The 26304-nt window shown below is 37.1% G+C and overlaps 1 protein-coding gene across 8 annotated transcripts; it reads left to right on the forward strand.

Annotated features, from left to right (window-relative positions):
- Positions 1 to 1750: 1750 nt before the first annotated feature.
- On the forward strand, positions 1751 to 25407 carry LOC129275196 (beta-galactosidase-like). Of its 8 annotated transcripts, none has more exons than XR_010295541.1 (16): positions 1751 to 1912; positions 8563 to 8732; positions 9617 to 9767; positions 10739 to 10799; positions 12091 to 12185; positions 12582 to 12762; positions 13426 to 13484; positions 14432 to 14553; positions 16264 to 16426; positions 18136 to 18300; positions 18909 to 19016; positions 20802 to 20933; positions 21399 to 21659; positions 22123 to 23032; positions 23294 to 24322; positions 24868 to 25407. XR_010295541.1 is itself a non-coding variant. In XM_064108835.1 (14 exons), exons 1-14 carry the CDS (start codon positions 1847 to 1849, stop codon positions 22396 to 22398), a joined length of 2010 nt encoding a protein of 669 aa, XP_063964905.1. In that variant the 5' UTR covers positions 1751 to 1846; the 3' UTR covers positions 22399 to 25407. The 8 variants fall into 8 exon arrangements, 3 of the variants coding, with proteins under 3 accessions (XP_063964905.1, XP_063964906.1, XP_063964908.1); XR_010295543.1 differs by having other exon boundaries at positions 1754 to 1912; positions 22123 to 22648; XR_010295542.1 differs by lacking the exon at positions 14432 to 14553 and adding an exon at positions 14639 to 14760 and having other exon boundaries at positions 1754 to 1912; positions 22123 to 22648.
- The last annotated feature ends 897 nt before the right edge of the window (positions 25408 to 26304 follow it).

Below are 26304 nucleotides of genomic sequence, written 5' to 3' on the forward strand. Positions count from 1 at the left end.
TTCTTTCAGATTATACCAAAATATGAATATTACATATTTTCACTCCGGGGGTGGGGGGTGGGGGAGTGGTTTCCTCGGCCATGGTGAATACTGACAAAAAATTATGGAAAGCAAACATGTTCTATAGATCTCTACCTCTTCGCAATACGTTTCTTTTGGGAGGAATGGAGAATTCAGGCGGCCACCTGAATTCTCAATTCCTCCTAAAGTCTAAAGGGGATCTAACCCCTTTTGCAAACTCTTCTGAAGAGCTTATTTCTTAAAGAGGTTAGATTTAGTTTTCATAAAATTTAATTTTTTTTTGGTCTCAATTTGTAGATTTTTAGACGTTCTGATGAACCCAAACAGTGAGTAAAATGGCAAAGAAAAATCACCTTTTTTTCAATAGGGGTTGGATCCATTCCAGTTTGTTTGCAAAAGGTGATAGATCCACAATGGAAAAAAATATTTAAAACATATGAAGACAGGCAGATTTCTTTCATGATACCAATTTTTATGTTCACATGGTAGGGTAGTATATCATGAGAATTACTTTCTCATAAAAAATTGCAATATGGGATAATAATAAAAAATATATTTATCGGATAGGTCTAAAGTGGATCTAATCTGTTTTGAAAACAAACTATTCATTTTGTGAAAACAGTTATGCACAACGCTATATTAGGTGGTCTGATGATGTCACAATCCCCACTTTCATTTTTCTTATGTTATTACGTGAAATCATACTTATTTCCTATGTTTTCATACATGTGTGTATGATATGTCCCCCTATTTAATAAAATATGTTTTGGAAATTTTTTATCTACTGAGTATGTTATGTTTTATTTTATATGAATACCTTATGCATTAAATCACTGTTCAATCCATTTTTTTAGTTATTGGAGGACAAAATTTGAATAACATAATTTCATATAATAAAATACAAAATAACAAGTGGGGATATGACATCATTTAAAATATCGTGAAGAGATGCTAGAACTGTTACACCGAAATCGTGTAAATCTAATGTCATAACTTTGCAACTCCGTGTCCAATTTTGATCATATTTTCAGTGTTCAGTTTGTCTGATTTTTTCTATTCAAATTATACTATTTTCATCCTGAAGTAGGGCCTACCCCTTTAATTAAGTACTTTGAATATGTGATATTTCTCATACTCACTTATAATGACTTATAATGCATGTCAAGTTTATAAGCGCAGGGATAACTGGTGAGCATAGAACCAAACGACCAACCGGGCATGATGGCTCAGTGGTATATATATATATATATATATGTATATATATATATATATATATATATATTATATATTTATATATATCCTATATATATATATATCCTATATATATTATCTCCTATATATACTTATTATAATATTATCTCTATCTGGGATCAAATTTTGAAATATGACCCAATTTTATACAACTGACAGGTATAACTTTAAGACGACTGATATTTCCAGAAGAGCTGGTAAAAAGCCTATGATTGATCCAGGATTTAAAAAGTTGGGTCTCGCGGGGCGGGCCATAAAAAATTATAACAACGTACACCCCCCCCCCCTCTAAAAAATGGAAGGAAACTCCTTTCAGAATTGGACTCAGATCCATCAGCAAAATAGATAATCCCATTGTAAACTGATATATTAAAAAAGAGATCTTTCCTGCTAAAATTAAAAGCCTTCAGTTGTGTACACGTTGAACCCATTGAACCCCCGTGTCTTATTTTGCCCCGCCCATAAAAAAATATCACGTGATGAGTCATGTGAGCAGCTCGTTCGCGATTGAGAATAAAAAAGGACGAATCCGAAAAACTTTCATTTACAGACAAATTCTGGTTGATTTTGGAAAATGGGAGGATTTAAAGCATATATATCGAAATTACTAGTATGCATGGCAGTACTGGCTGTGAAACAGGTAAGATATAATTCAACTTCAATCGGTTTTTCTATGACTATGGCATGTTGTTTGGAAAATAATTGCGGCTGCTGCTGCACAAACATGACACTGACAAAGCTGCAGTGTCGGGCGGGCCTGAGCGCGGGGAGCGCAGGCTCATTTTGCGATAAAGAAGCGTGGGATATATATCTTCTTCTTCCGGGTGTAGTACAGACCTCTGGGTAGAGTATTTTCGTACTTTGTGCAGTGCTGAAAAACTAGTGTGCCATGCTGCATTGCCAAACCTCAGTAAACTGAAGGGGAATGAAGCATACGCAAAATGAAGAGAACTTTAACCGAAGGAGTCTGGTTGTACACTGTTTAATATCTGGGCTATTTTGCCTCAGCTTAACTTTGGATCACAGTATAATTTACATAAATATTTAAATTAGAAATAACAACCAATCAAACTAAAGAAAATGGAAGGATCGAACTAAAATGTAAGAACCCAATTCATAAGATAAACCAATATTCCAATAAGGAATGAGATGAGATGACTAAGATGTCTGGTGATTATGTAATAATGGAAGTAGAAACTAAGGAGTCAGGTGAGGGATGGAATGAGTGAAACACCTGAAGAGAGAATAGAGAAGGAATGAAGATGACAAGAGAAACACAGGAAAGGCATTCAGAGTAGAATGAATGAATGACGACTGAATATCATTAAACTCAAATAACCTAAGTCCAGACTGCAAGGGCAGTACTGAAAAGAAATGCAAATGAACTAAAGTCTAGACAGAACAGAAATGTAAAACACCTGAAGAAAACACAAGTCAAAGGAAATAAACAAAATAGGTAAATGACAAATTAACAATCCTACAATATGCTTATGAGGTTTAAAGTTCAAGGTGTATGTACATATTATTAGGTACTAAAAGGGCTCCTTGTGCAAGTAAAAACTAACTCCTTTTCCATCTAAGCCTGGCGCAGCGTTATCCCGTCCAACTGCCTCTTAGTCTTAAACTGTTCCAGAGAAGAAGCAGATGTTACACTGGTAGGGAGCTGGTTCCAATGGCGTACAACACTAGGAAAGAAGGAGTTCTGAAACCCAGAGGTCCTACACAATTGTTGTCGATATTGAGTATGTCGTCGTCCAGATGATCGTAGTGCTGGGTAGAGGTAAGGTGGTTCAGGTGGGATGGCAATCAGTCCATGAAGAATACGGTAGAGCATGATCACTTTCAGATGAGCTCTCTTTTCAGCGAGAGACTGCCATTTCAATGAGTGAAGCATTTCGGTGACACTGTGTCTGGGGTGGTAGTCTCCAAGTGTAAACCGAGCAGCACGCCTCTGAACCATTTCAAGTTTCCAGATGTAGTCTTGGTATTGAGGATCCCAGGCTGTTGCTGCATACTCAAGGATAGGTCGTACATATGTCCTGTATGCCTGGTCCTCGTGTACTATTTGCTTTTTTACATGTACTGTCAATATGCGTCTTCCAGCTGAGCTTGGAGTTGATGTGTACTCCGAGGTACTTGGCATATCGTTTGTGTAAATTCGCAATTATTAGTTTAAACAAAAGGAAAATAACCCTGAAAGTTTCTACTCTAACATTGATTAGTTATTCCATCAGTTTAAAACCCCTTCCTATGAATTTTTTATTCCAAACTCCAATTTCCAAAGAATAAGACAAAAGTCAAAACTGCCACTCACGAGTCACGTCACCTGCTCACTTAACAGTAACCCAGGTATCTCTCCGGCCCGCGAAGCGGGCCGGAGCCCAGGAGCTCACCGTGCATTTACTCATACTCGCGGAACTAGGGTAGATTGTGGTCACAATAACTAGGAAAGTAAATTGTGAAAACAGAAATTATGCACTTGGTTCGAATGAATTCCAATTCAATTCAATTTATTTCACATTTGCATAAAAAGACAATACATACAATTAAAGTGATAAAAGGCATATAATACATGAGATCACACAAAATACAGAGAATACAAATGTGTGGAATTTAACAAAGGCCAAAGGCCTATCAAAGGCAAATCCCAAAAGGTTGCAAGCAGGAAAAAAGTTTTATAGATAAAAACAAAACATTAAAAAAAAAAAACTAACCAAACACAAAAGGAAACGACAAAACGGCTTAAGGAACAATTCATGAGTTTACAAGATTTTTTTTATACTTTCTTTTAAAAGAGTTGAGTGTTGGACATAATTTAAGATCAATGGGTAAACTATTCCACAGAGTGGGTCCAACATATTCAATTGTAGTTCGTGAGAAATTAGGCAAATAAAAGTTGTCAGACTGTCTAGTAATGTAATTACAAACATATTTGTTTTTCACAAATAAATCATCATAAAAAGAGGGAAGAGCATTGTGAAGAAACAAGTACATGAAATTTGCAATTTGATAGCTGTTTATATGACTGATAGTAAGTAAATTAAGTTTTTTGAACAAAGGTTGTGTACTGATTCTTGGGGAGGAATTGGTAATAACTCTTATTGCACGTTTCTGTAAAACAATTATTCGGCTTAAATGGACCATTGCACAATTACCCCAGAGTATATTGCAATAATTAAAGTAGGGCAAGACAATCGATTGATATATCATTAGAAGTATGTTTAATGGAATTGAATTTTTTAATCTGTTGATTGCACCAATGGATTTAGAAACTTTACAAGATATATAATTTATGTGGTCTTTCCAAGTCAGTTTGTTGTCTATGACTACACCCAAAAATTTCATAGAATTAACTACAGGAATTTTACTATTTTGAATAAAAATATCAAAGTTGTCAGATGAAATGTTTTTATTTTTAGGTTGAAATATCATACAACATGTCTTGTCAACATTCAATTTTAATTTATTGGCAAGAAACCACTCATTTATTTTTTTCAGTTCTAGATTTATTGTTGAGGTTAAATCATCTATATCATCCCCAGATAAAAACAAGTTTGTATCATCTGCAAAAAATATAGAGTGTAGGATATTACTAGCATGCTGTAAATCATTTATAAAAATCAAAAAAAGTAACGGGCCTAACACAGAGCCTTGGGGCACTCCGATATTGACATGTTTCATCTCAGAAGAGACATTTACCACGATTATATGGATGAAGGTCTATCGTGTGGCAGGATCCTGACATCGAGGCACAGACCACTCATTCAATGAACAAGGTTATGATATATTGTAACCTTACCACTCATTCAATGAACAAGGTTATGATATATTATAACCTTGTTCTCAGTTACATCTCCATGTGTGGCAAAATAAGGGTGGCAATGTTTGGCTTATTTTCTCTTTTTCTATAGGACAAATGTTTGATTTTCTTACACTGTCAGTTTTCACTACAGCTACCCATCATATAAGGCTCTTATGTAAATTTAATTCTTTAAATTATTTTTTCTTAATTAAAAATAGAGATTGAAAAATGAAAAATTTCTTGCCATATTACTTTCCACCAATAGAGGGCGTACACAATAATCTGCCCAAAATTCAAGTTTTTGAGCGCTCTGGTGAATACAAAAATTATTCCCAAATTACTAATGAAAAATAAATTGCAACTGTATGGAAATTAGTATTTTTGGTCACAAAAGTGATATTTTTATGATTTTTTTTAGTGTGTGCTATGTACAGCATTGGCATACCATAGTCCTACCTGTAGATTTCCCACAGGCAGGATGGTTGCAGTGAGCCAGTGGCACAGACTGGAACCTCAAAAAAAGTTCTGTCGCGGTAGCTCTCCTTCTTTCAGAATTCAATACAAAATTGCTGATCAAGACCGAGGCTATAGCACTAGCGCATATAGACTTGATCAAATTTGCGTATGTGCCCTACACTCTCGGTACCGGTCTCAAACTGCCATTTTGCTATGAATTCTGAAAGAAGGAGAGCTACCGTGACAGAACTTTTCGTTTTTTGAGGTTCCAGTTTGTGCCTCGATGTCGGGATACTGCCACAGGATAGACCTTCATCCTTCATAATTTCTGTTTTCACAATTTACTTTCCTAGTTATTGTGACCACAATCTACCCTAGTACCGTGAGTATGAGTAAAAGCTCCCTGGGTTAACTTAACAGTAGAATCCTGACATAGAGGCACAAACTGGACCCTCAAAAAATGAAAAGTTCTGTCTCGTTCGTTCAAAATTGAAAACAAAATGGCCAATCGATACCGAGAACGAAAGCGACATAGCTAAAAGTCTAACTTTTTTTGAGGGTCCAGTTGCAGTTACAGTTTGTGCCTCGATGTCAGGATTCTGTGTCACGATAGACCTTCATCCATATAATCGAGGTAAGTGCATAATTTATTTATCCCCTTTTATTTGGTGTGTTATTGCGACCCCATGGCCCATTCTACCCCATTTTGGAGAGTACCCATGTCTGCCTATTATTAGACGGACAAGTCCTGGGCTCTGGCCCGCTCCCTGGGTTACCGCTCACTCTGCCCAACCATGCCAACATAAACAATTTCTTCTTTTTCCATGTAGTACAATCTATTTTTGGTGTATAATCGCACTTTTTTCAGGTATGGTGTGGATGCGCGATGCGAATTATGTGCAGGTTAAAACAAATTCATCCTGGTGGGTGTTTCATAAAGCTGTTCGTAAGTTAAGAGCGACTTTAAGAACGACTGGTGATCCTTTCTTGTGGTAAATGGTATATTCATTGGCGATGGTTTAGCGCGTAAGAAAGGTTCACCAGTCGTTCTTAAAGTCGCTCTTATCTTACGAACAGCTTTATGAAACGGCCCCCTGTTGTGGAGATACTATGACAATGCTTCTTGTACGTATTGTGAACTTGCATGATTTTGGCAAGATGGGGAATCCCATCTTTCTATTTAGAAATGTACACAGACTTCAGATCGATTTTAATGTGAGATTAGTATAGAAAGGATCGCCCTCTTTCTCTTTTTATCTAGCTCCGTTTTAATAGTAAACCACATCATGATTTTATCAGGATGAATTCAGGAAAGAAAAAGTGGGTTAATATTTCTCAAAAAGGTGATAAAACCACAAGTGGGAGCCCCCCTCTTTCTCTTTTCAGTTCCTTTGCTGTTCAAATATCAGCAGGTATTAAACACTAGAAGTTAAATCCGGTAGATGTCGGGTCCGGAGGGATCGGAATATAACAGGTCACTGAGAGAGAACTATTGGGTTTAAGTCACTCATTCTATGAACAACGTTATGATACATGTATAACCTTGTTCTCTGTTACTATTCCCTGTGTGGTGAAATAAGGTTGGCAATATTTGGCATATTTTCTCTTTTTCTGTGGGACAAATGCTTGATTTTTTGACACTGTCAGTTTCCATTACAGCTATTCATCATATAACTTGGCTCTTAAATAAATTTGATTCTTTAAATTATTTTTTCTTTATCAAAAATGGAGATTGAAAAATGACAATTGTCTTGCCATATTACTTTCCACCAATAGAGACCGTACACAAAAATATGCCAAAATTTCAAGTTTTCGAGCGCTCTGGTGAATACAAAAATTACTCCCAAGTTACTAATGAAAATTAAATTGCAACTGTATGGAAATTAGTATTTTTGGTCACAAAAGTGATATTTTAATGATTTTTTTAGGTGTGTGCTGTGTACAGCATTGGCATACCATAGTCCTACCTGTAGATTCCCCACAGGCGGGATAGTAATGAACCCTTGAGTGGGTTTCAGGGTCAAGGTGAGGATGTGTAATTTGAAGATTAAATCAAATGTAAGGTAGCCTTAAGAATATTTCAAAACTTTGATTCAGCTCTTTTCAACCAGATTAAAAACAAAGAAAGTAAGAACTTATGAATAGGTATGTTGCAAAAAAAATAATTGAGAAATGAGGTGTTTGCTTCATAGCATCAGTTAGAGCTCATCAAGACCTTTCATTTAATACCTCATTCATTTCAATAGCCCCAGTAACAAGAAAGTTATGGTAGTTTTAATTTCGAAAAATCGCCTATTCAATTCTTATGTATTCCTTTGTTTTTGAAAGCAAAAGTTGTGACCTTAATTGGGACCAAGGTGCACTAATAGAAAACAACAATGCACATACATTGGCATATGGAAGTGCCCAACATCACTCCAATAAAAGTTACAGACGCCGCCGAAACAGGGACATAAAAAACACCTTTAGCGTCAGTAGATTTCTTTCAAATTTCACCATAATGTAGTTGAAATGTTGTTCTATCGGAATGAATACCTTTTAGAGTGGGATGATACCTGTAATTATGAATAACAAGAGGTTGAAAGCAAGGCCAAAGTTCCAGTAGCGCACAGGGTCGCAAGATCACCAAGTGAGATTTTTTTTTCAAGTCTAGACAGCTGCCATAAACATTCAACTATGTAAAAACAATGATGTCATGGGGAATAACCTTTCTTTGCACATGCAAACACAATACAAAGCAATACCCCCACAGTCACCCTGAGATTATAGGCAGCACACTCAATTGCTCATTCAGAATGCACCTAGAGGGCGCTTTTGCAACATACCTATTTTGAATTTTGAATTGGAGGGTCACAATTTGTAAAATGCTATATCATATGAATGGCATTGTAATTAGTCGCAAACATGTTTAAAACAAATTTCATTGTTGTTGTTGCCTTCATTAAACTTGTTTGACTATAGGAGCCGTTTCCACATACTTTTTATTTTACCTGTATCTCAATAAAAATTAAATTTTCTACTGACTACACCAGGCACTTCCAGAGCGTTCTTTCACCATCGACTATGACAACAACACGTTCCTGAAGGATGGTCAGCCATTTCGCTATGTCTCAGGGAGCTTCCATTACAGCAGAGTTCCAGCTTTCTATTGGCAGGATAGATTGATGAAGATGAAGATGGCCGGATTGAATGCTGTTCAGACGTAAGGGCACTTTCTCTTTTTTTGTTGTTAAGATTGGGAATCAGCTTGTTCAACGTTTAAGAATTTTGTTTTGGTGTAGTTGTGTAAATAGGTTAGACCTTTGAATTTTGTGTATCTATCCAGTTCTCTGGCTAGTCTGCAAGCACAGACCCTGATTGAAACTTTGATCAACAAGTGTGTCTCCATGCAAAGACTAGCACATACAAAACTTCAATTCAGGGCGAGAGGGCCTTCAGTACACAAGTAGGCTGCAATTCAGACCCTTAACTCGAGTAAAGGGTTTGCACATTAGACTAGTCTCTGGCTGTCATGTTACTTCTCAAGTCTAAGTAAAAGAAAGATTTTTAGTATGATATTAATGGACTGATCTGATGTGATCTGAAGGTCATAAACTTAGAGGGCAATGGTCACACCTGGGTCAGTGCAAGTAATATGTGGTGATCAGTGTAGCTTCCTGTATGAGCTGTCAGAGGGATTGTAAACATCGAGTATCACAATTTATTTCAAAATTGATACACCAATTATAGGACAACTTTCCCTTTTAATTAACAATCAGCTCTATAGTCATTTTTATTAGTCATGGTTTTGTGTGCAAGTAAATAGGTTTGTTTTCAAACTTTGTCCATCACTATTAATGTTAAGAATTATATATATATATATATATCTCTCAAAGAGTAAAAGAAGGATTTAAAATGAAATTTCATTGTGAGGTGAGAAAAGATTTGAGATGTCAATTTATTCCAGTGTTCTGCTGGACTCTTTACTTTTCTTGGACATCTCCATGTCATTGAATCTGTATTTCCTATCCATTTAATTTGTTGCTCTCTTTCCGCCTCTCTATCTGTCTCTCCCCCCCTCTCTCTCTCTTCCTGTCTCTTCTGTAGGTATGTAATATGGAACTTCCATGAGCTCAAGCCTGGAACGTTCAACTTTGAAGGTGATCACGATATCGTCTCATTCCTCAAGAAGGCCAATGATACAGGTCTAGCTGTCATTCTCAGAGCGGGACCATACATCTGTGGTGAATGGGACCTGGTGGGTGTTTCATAAAGCTGTTTGTTACTTATGAATGACTTTACACACGACTAGTGATCCTTGTTGTAAATGATATATACACCAGATTTCATTGATGTTGATTTAGCGCCAAGACAGGATCACCAGTCATTCATGAAGTCGCTGGTAACTTACAAACAGCTTTATGAAACACCTACCTGTTATGTAAAAAGTGAAATACATGTATTGTAGGGTTAACTTACTTACTTACTTGGATTTACTTGGATATAGAGACATAAAGTTTGTAGCTTATTTGCCCCTTGTCACGTTGGATAGTCTCTGGTAGGGTAAAAACTTTAGTGGATGTTTTCCAGTGCCTCTCAATAGCTGATTTGAACACATTGACACTAGATGCAGAAACTGCTTCCTCGGATAAAGCATTCCATTTATATACACTCCTAATTGAAAAGGCATTTTGCCTTATTCGCAATTTGCATCTATTTTTTCTTAATTTCATGCTGTGACCTCTGGTTCTAGTGATCATGAAGTGCATGTTACACTTGTTTTTGTTAATTTTTTTCATGCAAAATAGATGATCCCAATGAATAAAACCCAGGGTATTACATTGAAATATGACAGAATAATAATGGGACCTTATATACATATTGGTATCATATTGTTATTTGTTGGAGCTGTAGCCGAGTACTAAGATCTTTCTTGTAAAATGCATGCTTGTAAATGTAAGTGTTGAATCTTAGTTTATGGTACCTGGAATAACATATAAAAAGAAGATTGATTTCATTGGGATAAAACATGGCTTGAAATAAAGCATTCCATTGGCCTGCAAAGGGAGGGGGTATGTCTCTACTAACCCCATAAAGCTGGACTTTTGATAGGATATCTCTTGATAGAATATTGAAATTGAAGAATCAAACATATTGGACTTACTGGAGTTTAATACCCCTGTGACGAAGTGCATGTCTCATCATTGTTTTAATATCTCTCTATGACAGGGTGGTCTACCTGCATGGCTATTGGACATCCCTGGCCTCGTCCTCAGATCATCAAATGATTGTGAGTTGATAATTTATTCTTTCATGATCTTTCTAAATAAACCAATCATGCTTATTTGCAGGAACTCGTACCTCCATGTCAATCCTTTGTATTCATTGAAAGTAGGACATTCAGATGGAAAAAGGAATGATATTGAATTCGCAATTATTTTCATTATCATACTTGGAAAACTTTGTAGGAGGGACAAACAAATTCGACCAAAAAAAAAAGAGGTTCAAGGTCACTACCATTTCCAAAAGCACTTCCCAGTCAAACAGTTTATAACAGCTAGAGGCAAAAGTGGTCAAATGTCATTGCCATTTCCGGGAGCACTTTTCTATCAACATTTTTCTGATATTAAGAAGAAGAGGTCAAAGATCACAACTATTTAAAACACCAACCATCCAAAAAATTTGTGACTTAAAAATGGTAAATAATTAATCTTGAAGATTGTACACCACCCTTCATTCAACATAGATGTACAAACATTCTCAAATAATAACAATAGGCCTAGTTCATTTATGTAAAATACTTTGGGTTTCTAAGCATTGTATTTATTACACCCGGTCATCGAATCCTGGCATGCCCGCACACAATGTATCCTAATTCACCACACTGTGGGGAGCATTCCACTAAGAGATCCAAGATTCAGTTGCTAGGCATTCTACATTAAGCTTTTGCATCCCACTGGGTACCCATTTAACACCTGGGTGGAGAGTGGCAAAGTGTGGATTGATTGCTTGCCAAAGGACGCTCGGCAGTGGTGAGATTTGAACACGACCCTCTAATTACAAGGCAAGAACCAGACTAGACCAAAGCTTCGGTCTCTGTCATATTGGTTGTTCCGCTGAACTCCACTCACCAATTACAGAGACCGAAGTTCGAACTCGATCTGTACAGGGACTCAATGGCCATATGTTTATGTATTTAGTTCGGATAAACCAGGAAAGTGGGAGTTGCGCGACAGCCGAAGTAAGTCACTTTATTTTCCTTTTAAGTTTATTTTTCCTGTTTTGGTGCATTTCAGGCCAAAACGGAATAATAATCTTTATTTTGGTCCAGTTCTTTTTATATATTTTTATGAAATAAAGACGAAAATCGATGAACCCCTTTGGGTGGATTTGCATTGTTAACCCCCTAATGGCGGCTGCATAATCACGAGCCGTCTGTGTACGAGGAGAAAAAAAAATGTTAAAGAAATACCTCGAAACAGACGGCTGCCACCTGTCTAGAGCCAGACCTGCCACACCACAACTCTTACATACATTCACAACTATATAATTTTAGGATTATGTTTTTCTCTTTATTGTAGTCTACATGGCTCATGTCACGCAGTGGATGAATTACTTCCTGCCAAAGGTCAAGCCGTACCTTTACGCCAACGGAGGCCCTGTAATCATGGTTCAGGTAGGTTTCGTTCATGTAAATGTGTAAACGGAATTGTCACTTTTCCGTGTGTACAAAGTCTATGGGGAAACGGAATTTCCGTTTTCTGACATGCTGAAACGGAATTTGAGATTTTCTGAAACGGAAAAGGCAATTTTTTTAAACGGAAAATCACTGTCCCTAAAACTGCTTTAACTAGTGTAAAGACAGGGTAAAGATGCAATATTCATGAAGCATATCAGTGGCTTCATTACAAACATTGTCTTTTCTCCCTATTTTGTCTTTACTCTGAGATATGAGAGAATCGATATCCTGGTGGATGTCATAACTTTTGTCATAAAAATGATATTTGCAATGCATATAGAAACATAATGTTATACGTGTTTTATAAATATTATTCTCATTCCTGATATGTAGGTCGAGAATGAGTATGGAAGTTACAAGACGTGTGACCACGCCTACCAGAGAGAACTATACCACCTGTTTAGGAAGAACCTTGGTCCAGATGTAGTTCTCTTTACCACAGACGGACCTAATGATCACATGCTACAATGTGGTTCCCTGCAAGATATGTATGCTACCATAGACTTTGGTTCAGGTCAGTTGTTATGGGTCATCTTTATAGTCTCGATTCATGGTGATAAACGGTTTCCCGCTGGCACAGGTGACCAATATCACCAGCTTTCGCTTGCTTCTGTTAACTTTGGTTGACCAGCCGCATGAACAAAAGAAATAGTGCCTAGGCGATTGTATTCGCCACAGAAAAGCTCTAACTCTGTATTCATACTGCGCATTTGTAGTATATACACATTTTAATTCTTGTTTTTTGTAGTAAATTATAATTATTTTGTGATTGGCCGTGCTGTATGATTTGATATTGATGCTGCAAAAGGAGACAAAAAGCAACTAAATTGGAGTGTCATTTTTATGATGATGATGATAGATAGATTGGAACTTAGATAGATCTAGTTCGATAAGTTATACACATAGATAGGCATATGATTACATAAAGAAAAACAGAAAACACAAAGAAAGATAGAGAGAGAGAAAACAAGAATGATAGTCTGAGTTGTCATTGTAATAGTGGCATACATATAAAGAGAGAGAAAGGGACTGAGAGAGTTATGAATTCCTAATGATCAATTCTCTTGAATCTCTCACAAACTCTGCTGTTATGTGCAATTGTTTTCTTTCTCTCTCTTCATTTATTTCCCTCCTTTTCTCTAAAAAAGTACATACATTTTTTTTCTTTTTCATAAAGGTTCCAATCTGACAGCTGTTTTCCAAGAAATGAGGAAATTTGAACCAAAGGGACCATTAGTAAGTGTTGCATTTCTCCCTTGTCACTCTCCAAATAGTAAATTGTAAATATTCCTGGTGGTGGGTGTGAAAACATGTTTTCTTATTCTATGGCTTTAGATTTTTATTTATTTATTCATTTTTTTTGGGGGGGTGGGGTGTTTCATAAAGATTTTGTCTGACTTCGAGTAGTACTTAAATTTCACTTTTGTGCAGCATATAACGCATCAGCTTATTGGTCAGATCATGTGCACATGGGATGCGCACTACCACATATCCATCAGTCAGATTGAGCGTTAAATATCAAGTATGCGTATTACTCTTTGTGAAAAAACCCTGAAACTGTTTTAATAAAGGCTAGTTCAGTCGGTAACAAAAACAGCTCCAGCTGCATTTTACATAGAAATGCAAGTCAGAGCACTTATCTTTGGACAGGACTACTACCGATTTAAGCTCTTGTTTTTTTTGTGGAGTTTGACTCTTGGCAGACAAATGACTTGCCAGCCTTTGAAAGCAGTATATGTGTTTTTCTGGTTTTACAGACCTGTATCAATCAGATGTGATTACTTACATCTAACGAGTGACCTTTGACCTCGCCGTTCAACAGACCCAATGCATGGTATGGATCAAAACTTCTCATCAGTTTTTAACTTCCACCTGCAGTTTGATTACAGGGTGCACATCACAAAGCACAACAATACTTACGTTTTTATGAAATTCTTTTTCTAGGTAAATTCAGAATTTTATACCGGCTGGCTGGACCACTGGGAGCAACCACATCAGACGGTGGAAACATCAGCCGTCTGTACATCGCTTGATAAGATGCTTGCTTTAGGTGTAAATGTGAACATGTGAGTTTAGACGGCTGGAATAGTCATGATTGTATGGTGATTAAAATGAAGTTTGATTACAGGGTGCACATCACAAAGCACAACAATACTTACGTTTTTATGAAATTCTTTTTCTAGGTAAATTCAGAATTTTATACCGGCTGGCTGGACCACTGGGAGCAACCACATCAGACGGTGGAAACATCAGCCGTCTGTACATCGCTTGATAAGATGCTTGCTTTAGGTGTAAATGTGAACATGTGAGTTTAGACGGCTGGAATAGTCATGATTGTATGGTGATTAAAATGAATTTCTAGGTTAATTCGTTCTGTATATCTTTCATAGGTTAATTCAGAATTCTACACTGGTGGAATAGACCACTGGGGGCGCAAACATACGACCGTAGACACGTCAAAAATCTGTTCGTCACTCGACAAGATACTGGCGTTAGATGCCAATGTTAATATGTGAGTTCAGGTGGCTGGGTTATGCATGCATTAGATTATGAATATGCCAAAATACATTTTGTGATGGTACTTGCAAATGGTCATCACATCAATGCACTTGTACATCGCATAAAATGATTTGCTAAATTTTTTGCTTTTGATCAATAATTGACAGGGATGTGAGATTTGAGCTTTCAAGCTGATTTCAGCTTTTCATTTTCATTTTTTTGTGAATTTACGCTATTAAAAAAGAGCAAGATTATGCAATATCAGCCTTTTCCAGCTCTTTTTTATCTTTGGTCACTCACAGACCAAACGTGCACTTTTCCTTTGGGAAAAAGCTCTAAATTTTCTCTCAATGTCACTTTCAGAGGGTAGAGGAAACTAATGCTAATGAGTGTCTTTGGAAAGCTCTTTCAAAGTTAGACCATTCCATTTGAGAGACGGTGACCAGCAAGTAGTTTAGTCCGGATTCATCTCGGGAATTTTTTTTTTAGTAACCTTTTAGTGTGTGCATTAGCAGAATGAATATTTCTGAAATGATGTTATGAAATATTTAATAGGTGCTTGAAACTGGTGTTTCTAAGTGCACATTATTCTGCACAATTACATATTAACAGCGGGTAACAAAGTTGAATGAGCGTAGTCAAACAAAAATAATTTGGTAAAACCAATCAAAGCTGAAAATCACAGCTGGTACACACCTTCTTTGACTTGACCCACAATTGCGCCATTTAAGAGAATTAACTGCTAAATAAGGCAAGCTTTGAGCAGGGTTTTTTTTTTGCATCATATATATTTTTGTAAGCATTAGTCAAATCTATTTTTTCTGTCATCTCTTCTGTAATGTTAATGCTTCCCCCATGCAGGTAAATGTTTAAAGGAGGCACTAATTTTGGCCTCTGGAATGGAGCTAATTTCCATCCAGTCCATTTGCTATTTCTTCTCTTTAAAGAGGTTGGATGTCATGGTTTTCCATCTGTCTCTATCCAGTGCAATCTCACAGCATCCATTCATCTTTCTTCCCGTCATCTCACTATTTCCAAGCCAACTTTTCCATTTTCGACCTCTTCCTCTCCTGCCTACAATTTATGGCTTCTGGGGGGTGTTTCACAAAGATATAAGTATGACTTCGAGTCGCACATAAATACCGAGTTGCGTATGGTATGAAAGGCTTGACCGAATTGGTCAGATCATGTCATGAGGACGCGCACTACTACGTATCTATCAATAAGATCGCGTGTTGCGTATCATGTACGCGTCTGCATTTAAGTGCGACTTAAGTCATACTTAAATCTTTGTGAAACACCCCCCCGGTTTGCATCTCTCTATCAATATTAGTTTATTGATTTTAGTTTATTGATATTATCAGATTGATATTAGTTCGATATTGATATTAGTTTGCATTTCTTTATGAATGATATTAGCTAATTTCCCGAACTATAACCCCCAGTCGACCACCTATAAAGATGATGCGTAATAAAGTTGTAGCTGTTTTTGCATTGAATGTTTCTCCCCATACAGGTACATGTTTGAAGGAGGCACTAATTTTGGTTTCTGGAATGGAGCTAATTACGGAGGCAACATGTACAACTCCCAACCAACCACCTATGATTATGATGCACCACTGACGGAGGCAGGGGACCCCACCCCAAAGTACATGGCGATTAGGAACGTCATTGGCAAGGTGAGAAGTAGCTTATTATCTCGGCGGAAGTTGCAGCTTTTGTCTTTGCCTGTACAAGTGTGAAGCTCTTACGGGAAACGTCAGCAACAGGTCTGATGTGACAGACTATGTATCCACCCATACACTCTAGTCTTGCATTAGTTTTTTTTCCCTTACCACCTGGGATCAGGGTCTGTGCATTCAGACTAGTCTAAAGATGTGGTTTAACCATGGATAGCAAATTGTCACATGTATTTCTTCAGTACAATTTGAATTTATCAGTTCATTTGGCACTCAAGTGATTAACAACTTTTTTGTGGAAAAAAAGTTTATCCCTCTATATTAAAGCATGTGGAAAGAGCACAGTAAATATGAGAAACAGACAATGTAAACATAATTGTTGATGTTTTCAGCCTCCTATGATTTCATCAGAGAGGTATACCTTTTTTAAATTAAACCAGTCTTCAGAATATATACCAAGGGGTTTGATATTTACACTGCCCAACTTTGGCAAAAGGAAGCAAGTGACACATCAGTCAAATTTGAATTATTGTTGTTTCTGAATTACCCTTTGTATGTTGCACGTTCAGGCAAAATTTAGGGAAGAAATTATCATTCTATGGAAAGATATTGAAGAAAATATGCTGTTAAATTGCATTGACTCCTATGTAAATGACGAACACACATTACTCATTTACAATTTTGTAACTTGCTTCCTTTTGCCAAAGTATGGCAGTACAGTTTGGATGTAAATGACAAGTAAACAAAACGTCCACTTAGAATTGTACTTTTCCATTTCTACACATGAAGGCAACTCCATGGCCTCATTTAAAAAAGACAATGATTTCATGATTGTAGTAAGTTTACTATAATAATTTGAACTATAATGAAATATTTAATTAAGAATGACTGCTAGGCCTTGTTGGTACTTATCATGTTGGCAAAGTACCATAAATAAAGCTTTTTCTTAGGCACTTGCTATATTGGATGTTGTATATTCCTGCTCTATTTCTATTTTTCTCATTAAAGCACTAGGAGGCATATTTTGTGATGAGCGGTATACAGATATTATTATCAAAGATACTACAAGGGGAAGATTGGACAGTACATAGAGCGCGCAATGAAACGCTTGGGAAGAGTGCCCTACAGCGTTGAGTAACAACCTTTTTTTACCTTTGCGTATCGCGATATGGTTGCGTACAAAACGTATGAGAGAAATGGTGGAGGGGTGAAGGAATAGACAATTTTTACATTTAAAGTTTTTTTTTATTCAATTTTTTTTTTCTTAAATTGGAGATGAATATATTTCAGAGGTTTCTGGGTAATAAAAGGTGGAATTATTCCCATGCACCGCCCCTGGGCCCTCTCCAAAATCCCCTCTCATTCTCCCCATGTTTTATACACAGCAGCGTGCCGTTGTGTGATGGTTAATACCTCGGTCACATTTGCTCTACGGCGGCCGTAAGTCGAGTCGAAAACAGCCGTTTTAACATATTTTGTACCAGCTACATACTGTAGGTGATTTAAATAAAAGTGAATAAAACGGCTGTTTTCGACTCGCGCTACGGCCGCCGTAGAGCAAATGTGACAGAGGTATTACTTACTCAGCGCTAGTGGGCGCCCTTCCCCATGAGTATTAATCTAGCATTTCAAAAAATCACCGAAGTGTCCGATCTTTCCCTTGTAGTATCTTGATTATTATTATTATCATTTTCTTTGGCTTCTTTTAGCACCTTCCTCTGCCACCTGGACCCATACCCCCTCCAACAAAGAAATATCCCTACGGTGTGGTAGACATGGCCTTCACAGCAACTATCTATGATGTCTTAGATCAGCTATCTCCCTACGGACCAATCTATGCAGACTATCCCATCACCATGGAAACCATGAAGCAGGTAGGATGATGAACACAAGAGGGAGCCCTTTTAGATTTCAACTGTCTTAGCATTGTATACTCAAAATATTGAAATGTTGATCTCTGACAGAAGTGAACAAAAGTCCTGGTAAAAATATGAAATTTACAGTTCAAACACTTAATATGCATATGCGCGGTCAGTCAAACCGTCGTATCGGCACTGCTTTGACTTTGCACGTGAAAAAGCGATACAACGTTTTGACTGACCGCGCACAGTGAAATCGCGGTCAGGGTTGTTGCATCGCCTATGGTGTTTTTGTACAGGGAAAATCTAAACTGGTCAAACTGAAATAACAAGCATGTAGCTGTTTTGCGATTTTTTTCTCAGATCCTTGGTTTGTGTCAAGTCAAGCAATTGTCTTGGTTTTTCCAACCATGTATTTTTCTGGCAAATGAATATGTTGTAAGGCAGGGGAATTAAGTGTGAAAACTACAGTAAACTTTGAAGTTGATTTCTCTGAAATGGGTTTTCGGATGACCACTGACGATTTATTCATGAACTGAAAGGGAGCATTGCATCTGTGAGGTCTATGTAGAATCATGCTCCGCTCTAATATATCAACTTTTTAATTATTTCTATGAGTACAGTATCAAGGATTCATGCTGTATCGTACCCAGCTAATGCATAACTACACAACTCCTACCAACCTAACTATAGAAGGGATCCGAGATCGAGGATACATCATCGTTGATCAGGTAATAATAACAATCTCATTTCTCTCTTCGCAATGGCAATTGTACTTTGCCCTACTTGCGCAAAAGGACTGGTGATATATCAGTAAAATTAAACATTATAGTACTTTCAACCCACAAAGCCACTACTGAAACAGGTGACCCAGGCCTCAACCTGGAACCTCAACCCTCTGCAACAATTTGTAACCTCCCCTCTGCAGCTTAAAGTTGAATTAAGAAGGGGGTGAGTTTCCATAAATATAGGTTCTACATACAATATATAGTATATATAAGTTGTTCAAACACATAGCATGTCACAATAATCCTCTGCCTTCTCGATATTTTGCTTTGAAAGTCTATGAAATTAGCCACCTGTCGGAGCCCGAGAGACGAGTGTACAGAAAAGTCACTCGGAGTGTGACGTCACCGGGGGGAATTTAGTATAAGAGGTGCCTGAATGTCATACAGAAATGCTATGCAGAGAGAGAAAGATATTTTACAAATTTTTTTCAAAGCAACTCAAATCAAACAAATAGGACTGATATGTACAAATCTTTACTTTCCCTGTATAAAAAACAGTATGAATAACCACCATGAACTCTTCAATCATGATGTAAGATAGCAAACAGTGAGTTATTGAATGATATTTTCACTATTTCTCATTTATTTTATCACGATGTTCAATCGAGTGAGTAGCTGGAAAGTAATTCCGGCGGCTAGCTCAGCGCGCGCTGAACGCATAATACTATAGTACACACAACACCCAGGCATTGAGTGTACTGTTATGGTCTGGTATGTCGACTTAGTTCATGGCCGTGCAGCGATCCCCTGGCGTTTTTTCTTCTTTTCTTTTGTCTATGACTCCACTTTTATATCCTCTGGATCATTTCCACTCATAGCTCATTCCACAGAACAATCTTGAACCAAACGTATAGTATTCTTTCTCGGCCTTCTGAGTTGTTTTCTATATTTAATTGCGCTAGGGGTCACCGTCACACATACAAACGCAATTCGGAAGTGAGTTGAAGACAGAAAGATATATAGTAATTGGTATACATCTCTATGGTTGAAGACAACAAGAACGGTACGGTATAGCTCGACAGCTAGCTGCGCCGGATCGGAGCGGGCGGCCGGTCGGCACAAAGCAATTCCGCAACCAACTGTGTTTTTTTGCAAGAGCCGCGTCACACGCGGATAAATATGTCATAATAACACGTCTGCTACGTTATCGACTGGTGAGAAGATCTCGATCAAATTTCATATTATTCACCTTGAAATTATTCCTTTAGGGTCTATGGTATCATTCTGAGGGAATTCACATATTTGGAATAATAGTACGGCCACAAATATTTTAATCATTTCCTCTTTGCAAGTTCTATGGCTCGCAGATACAACTTCAACTGCAGTTATTCCATATGAAGGAGTACGTGCATAGTACACAAAACGGCACTGCCTTGTTACTACACCGGGACCGAATACCCCCCAGTGACGTCACACTCAAAGAACACCCGTCTCGGTAGGCATTGCAGGATCGAACTCAGGGAAAATGGGTAGGGATAAATCGTTCAAATTCACTATTTTGAAAAAAGAAAATGGGGGGTCGAATCACCTATTAGTGTTTGGGGGGTTGTAAGGTTGCTATTAATGTAAATATCTCAATATTTGGAATCGTCTTCTTAATTCAACTTTAAAAAGATTACAGGTTCATGCTGCATTGCACAGGTGAAAAGTTAAATGTGATAAGGTTCTTGCTTTTGTCAGTCATGGCATTTGACAAACCTACCTTTTTGTTTCCATGTGATTGTTCAGGTCTGGGTTGGAACATTGAACAGAAATAACGCAACTTCAATCAACATCACAGGAATAGAAGGGATGACCCTTGACATCCTTGTAGAGAACCAAGGCCATATCAACTATGGGTCAGGAATGCTTGACCCCAAGGTAGGTTATTTATCATGTATTTATTTATTTGGCTTTCCATACTCTTTATTGTCCCTCATTGTTTTCATTCCAATTTCAGGTTGTGTGTCATTAAAAACTTGTTGTAATCGCAAATCCATGATTTCTATTACAAATGTAGTATTAGCTTATCAAATCGAATGATGATCAGCAGTTCGAGACTGTTATAGAGCATTCACAGAAGCGGACACCTTGAAAGACAAACAAGAAAAATCTGTCTATCAAACCTACAAGTAGAATGTATGTTTGCATATACATATATATAGTGGCTAAAGTTGATTTATATTTGTGAAATGGAGGTCAAGATGTCATGTGGAAATGCTCAAGTATCAAAATTAATGTATAAATTTGTCTTTAAATTTATTGCTACCAGTTGAATTTGTGATATTGTTATTTCTTCTCTTTTGTACATGTAGTGCACATACTTGTTTTTAATCCATTCCACAGGGAATAATCAGTAACGTCACATTAGACGACACCATCCTTGCAAAATGGTCCATCTATTCCTTGGACTTGGACAATGTCCTTCCCAAACTCCAAGCCCTCCGTCTTCAGCAGAGCCGCAAGACTGGAAACTTCATCCAAGAGAGGGCGCCCCACTGCAAAGATGGTGGTTACGTACCATCATTCTATCTTGGATCATTCCCTGACCTGACAGCAGTAGATCCACCTCAGGATACGTTCCTCAAGACGAGTGGCTGGACCAAGGTAAGGTTGCAGTTACTGTAATACATGTAGTTCAGGGTAACTTGCCATTATTGTAACTATATGTACCATGGAAAACTTGATGATTGATTGACTGTTGATCTCTAGTACTATATACATGTACATGTATTAGTTGCCAAAATGGCAAATTGGTAATTGTAGCTCTTCATGAAACAAAATCTAAATAATTCCTCCATAAATCATGTGTCACTGGCTGCTATGCCGGGCCACCTGCTTGGTTTACCAACTGACTGCTTATGGCGAACAACTATGATTATTTGTCGCTTTTAATTCATTAGATTTTAAGGTCCTCTAAAAAGATATAGTAGTGTTGATAAACTAGGAAGAGAAACAGTATATTACATTCTGTTAGGAGTAAACTTTCTATTTCCAACAAATTTAATTCATCCTTTTAAGATACCTTATTCATAAGCCACTTTCTCTCTTTTGTTTTCTTTCTTTATAGGGCCAAGCCTTCATGAACGACTTCAACCTGGGTCGGTACTGGCCTCTAGCTGGACCTCAGATCACCTTGTTTGTTCCTTCGAACCTGATAAAACCAAGTCCAGCCAAGAATACGGTCTTTCTTTTAGAACTTGAGAGACCACCATGTTTAAATCAGACGGATCCTTGTACTGTAGAGTTTATAGACCGACCGATCATCAATGCTACTGTCAGCTCTGATCTTGATGATGCATTTGGGAACAACATCTATGAAGGGCATGCTTTCACTGAAATCTGACGTTTATTTTAATATGATGTTATTCAATAATAATCCAATCCATATTTTATTGTGTAAAATAGAAATCAGAAAAAGCAATCCTTCAAAAATTAATTTAAACCAATTGATCTTGGGCCCGGCAGCCACTGAGCAGTGCCAGATTGACCTTGCTCAATCCCTAAGATTGTAGAACGCTAAAGAGGGTAGCAGCAACCCCCATCTTTTAACGTCTTTTTGGTCTGATGCAGCGGGTGCTTGAACTCCAGACCTTGTGAGGCGGACGTTCTACCAACTGAGCCAACACAATTTTATGGCAATCATCAAAGCTCATCTCTAGTTTTTAGTTGTGAAATTAATATTGTTCTCATACAGTACTCCTTTCCCAGCAAGATCCTATTGATATAAAAGAAATTTGGTAGGACCCTGATTTCATGGAGTGGTGTTATCCCGTAGAGGAAACCTTTCATTGGTTTAAGCAAGTTAATGTACAACCAGGGGCCTGTTGCATAAAACTTTTGCCATAAAAAAACTCTGGCAAATACACAAAAACTCTGGCAAACAAATTGCAACGGGCCCCAGGACATTGTCGAGTTTTTCGAGTTTGAGTCATCCAATCAATATCAACTATATGGAAAGCCATCAATGACACAATTCGGTGGATTCACAAAATGGTGCGCCATCTATCGGTTGCAGCGAACAGGCCAAATTTCTAATTGTCTAAATTTTGCAAAGAAATATGCAGGCAAATTTCTCTCCTACCTCATGGACCCTAGTAAACAGCATATCCAGTCGAGCCGTGTCGGCCAGTGCTGAATAATCGCATGCATGCATTCACTTTAGTACTAGCACGTGCAACAGATGTCGCCTTTTTCCTATGATGCATTGCAATTTTCAGCCTGTCCACTGCAATCGATAGATGGTGCACCGTATTGTGAATCCACCAATAAAAACTTTGGTTTCGAACTGTGGTGAGATCTTGCCAAAACTTAAATTGGCTTTGATGTTTCTCTAGTCTTACTGTGCAAAATCAAAATCAGTTATGCATGTTGATATTATTCGATTGGTGTTTTGATCACGAGGCTGTCCTGTATTTATGCAGATTGAACCATATTATTGGTTCATGAAATATATGCACCCTTCATTTTCTTCACTTTTAGGTTTTCAAAATGATGTTCTTACTTTTTAAGAGAAAGTTACTTTATGCAAGTACATGTTTACTTTAGCCCCTTTTGAATAAAATTATATTTATCATACAGGACTGTGATTTTGTCTATAACTATTAATGAAAGCACTGATGAATCAGGTTAATTTACTATGTTTCTATTCATATTATTCTATGTCAGATATTTAAATATGCTAGAAATTTACACTGTATTCTACACTTCAGGGTTGTATATATTTTTTACCAGTGAGTTTCTATTCAAGTAAATTATTTTTCCAATTATTTAGAACATCATGCTTATCTGTACAGGAGTTTTGCCTATAAATTTTCTGTAATGGTTCTATTGAAATTTTATCACAGGGTGCGAAGGATGATTTCAAACCAGGTTTTTTTAATTTTAATTTTTTACATTTTAAGTTCTGGGAAAAGTAAGTGAAAACTGAAATATATAGAAGTATTGAATTCAAACATAGCTACAAATTCTGTATGGTACCTGATTGTCACTGTGCAATAAAAAGAAAAGAAAGAAAAGAAACATGGAAGTTGGTGCAGAAGGAAATATTTGGAGACTGTTGATTATAGGGCTTAGGGGGAGTTGGAAGAATATATTTGCAATCGACTGCAAATTTCAATTGCAAATTCACAAGTGATGGGTTAATTTCAACAATTAGAAGCAAATCAATTTATTATTGATGATGCAAGAAGCAGACAGCAATGAATCATAAATTTGATTGCTTGTACTTGATTATGAGACCTAACATTGACTTTCAATCGTTTGCAAGGGCCAAGCCTTCATGAACGACTTCAACCTGGGTCGGTACTGGCCTCTAGCTGAACCTCAGATCACCTTGTTTGTTCCTTCGAACCTGATAAAACCAAGTCCAGCCAAGAATACGGTCTTTCTTTTAGAACTTGAGAGACCACCATGTTTAAATCAGACGGATCCTTGTACTGTAGAGTTTATAGACCGACCGATCATCAATGCTACTGTCAGCTCTGATCTTGATGATGCATTTGGGAACAACATCTATGAAGGGCATGCTTTCACTGAAATCTGACGTTTATTTTAATATGATGTTATTCAATAATAATCCAATCCATATTTTATTGTGTAAAATAGAAATCAGAAAAAGCAATCCTTCAAAAATTAATTTAAACCAATTGATCTTGGGCCCGGCAGCCACTGAGCAGTGCCAGATTGACCTTGCTCAATCCCTAAGATTGTTGAACGCTAAAGAGGGTAGCAGCAACCCCCATCTTTTAACGTCTTTTTGATTATGAGACCTAACATTGACTTTCAATCGTTTGCTAGGGCCAAGCCAAGCAAGGTTCTTACAACACCCGATTAGGCATTCTGTTATTGATTATGATCTAGATTAATGTCTTTATTACTTTCAATTTATTTGTAGTGTATTTGTAGTTATTCTATAACTAGAATTTTCTTAATTCTTATTAGTTTGGTGAGAAAAAAATATTTGTGTAAATGTGCATATTAATTTGTTTTTTTGTCCGCTGTTATGCCTATGTGTGTACACATGTATGTGTATGTAGACAAAATTTTGCATCTGTATTCATTTTATGTAGGTTGATTTTTTTTTGTAGTAAATGATGCATGGAAATGATGATGAAAATAATGGAAAATCAAATGCAAATTTGATAATTGTATAAGATTAAGTTTTAGGGTACCTGATGAACAAAAAGCTGAACTAAGTTTAGCTGCCATATTTACATGTAGCTGGGATCCTGCTGTCATTTTTCTTTTTTAATCCTCCAATTTTCCCAAAGGAAAAAAACCCCTCTTGGTTCTTTATACTCTGTACATGTACTTAAAAAGTAAACAATAAATAATGAATATTTTTATGACAGAACAGTTGTAATTGCTGATGCTGTTCATGGATTTGTCCTATAATCCAATGATACAACCCCCATGGCATGTTTAATAAAGCTGTTTTTGTCTCACCTGCATAGCAGAGTGAGACTATAGGCGCCGCTTTTCCGACGGCGGCAGCGGCGGCGGCGGCGTCAACACCAAATCTTAACCTGAGGTTAAGTTTTTGAAATGACAGCATAACTTAGAAAGTATATGGACCTAGTTCATGAAACTTGGCCATAAGGTTAATCAAGTATTACTGAACATCCTGCCTGAGTTTCATGTCACATGACCATGGTCAATGGTCATTTAGGGTCAATGAACTTAGACCATGTTGGGGGAATCAACATCAAAATCTTAACCTAAGGTTAAGTTTTTGAAATGTCATCATAACTTAGAAAATATATGGACCTAGTTCATGAAACTTATACATAAGGTTAATCAAGTATCACTGAACATCCTGCATGAGTTTCACGTCACATGACCAAGGTCAATGGTCATTTAGGGTCAATGAACTTTGGCCGAATTGGGGGTATCTGTAGATTTACCATCATAACTTTAAAAGTTTATGGATCTGATTCATGAAACTTGGACATAATAGTAATCAAGTATTACTGAACATCCTGTGCAAGTTTCAGGTCACATGATCAAGGTCAAAGGTCATTTAGGGTCAATGAACTTTGGTCAAATTGGGGTATTTGTTGAATTACCGCCATAACTTTGAAAGTGTGTTGGTCTAGTTCATAAAACTTGGACATAAGAGTAATGAAGTATCACTGAACATCCTTTGCGCATTTTAGGTCACATGGCCAAGGTCAAAGGTCAATGAACTTTGGCCATAATGGGGGTATCTGTTGAATTACCATCATAACTTGGAAAGTTGATGGATCTTTCT

This window comes from Lytechinus pictus, chromosome 13, assembly GCF_037042905.1.
Source record: "Lytechinus pictus isolate F3 Inbred chromosome 13, Lp3.0, whole genome shotgun sequence".
Classification (NCBI taxonomy): domain Eukaryota; kingdom Metazoa; phylum Echinodermata; class Echinoidea; order Temnopleuroida; family Toxopneustidae; genus Lytechinus; species Lytechinus pictus.

Bases quoted from the DNA above. Each gene is read 5' to 3' on its own strand.
- LOC129275196 (XM_064108835.1), top strand. From the start codon at position 1,847: ATGGGAGGATTTAAAGCATATATATCGAAATTACTAGTATGCATGGCA. The intron at 10,800-12,090 runs GTGAGTTGATAA...TCTTTATTGTAG, and splicing joins CCTCAGATCATCAAATGATT to TCTACATGGCTCATGTCACG. The intron at 20,934-21,398 runs GTAGGTTATTTA...TCCATTCCACAG, and splicing joins CAGGAATGCTTGACCCCAAG to GGAATAATCAGTAACGTCAC.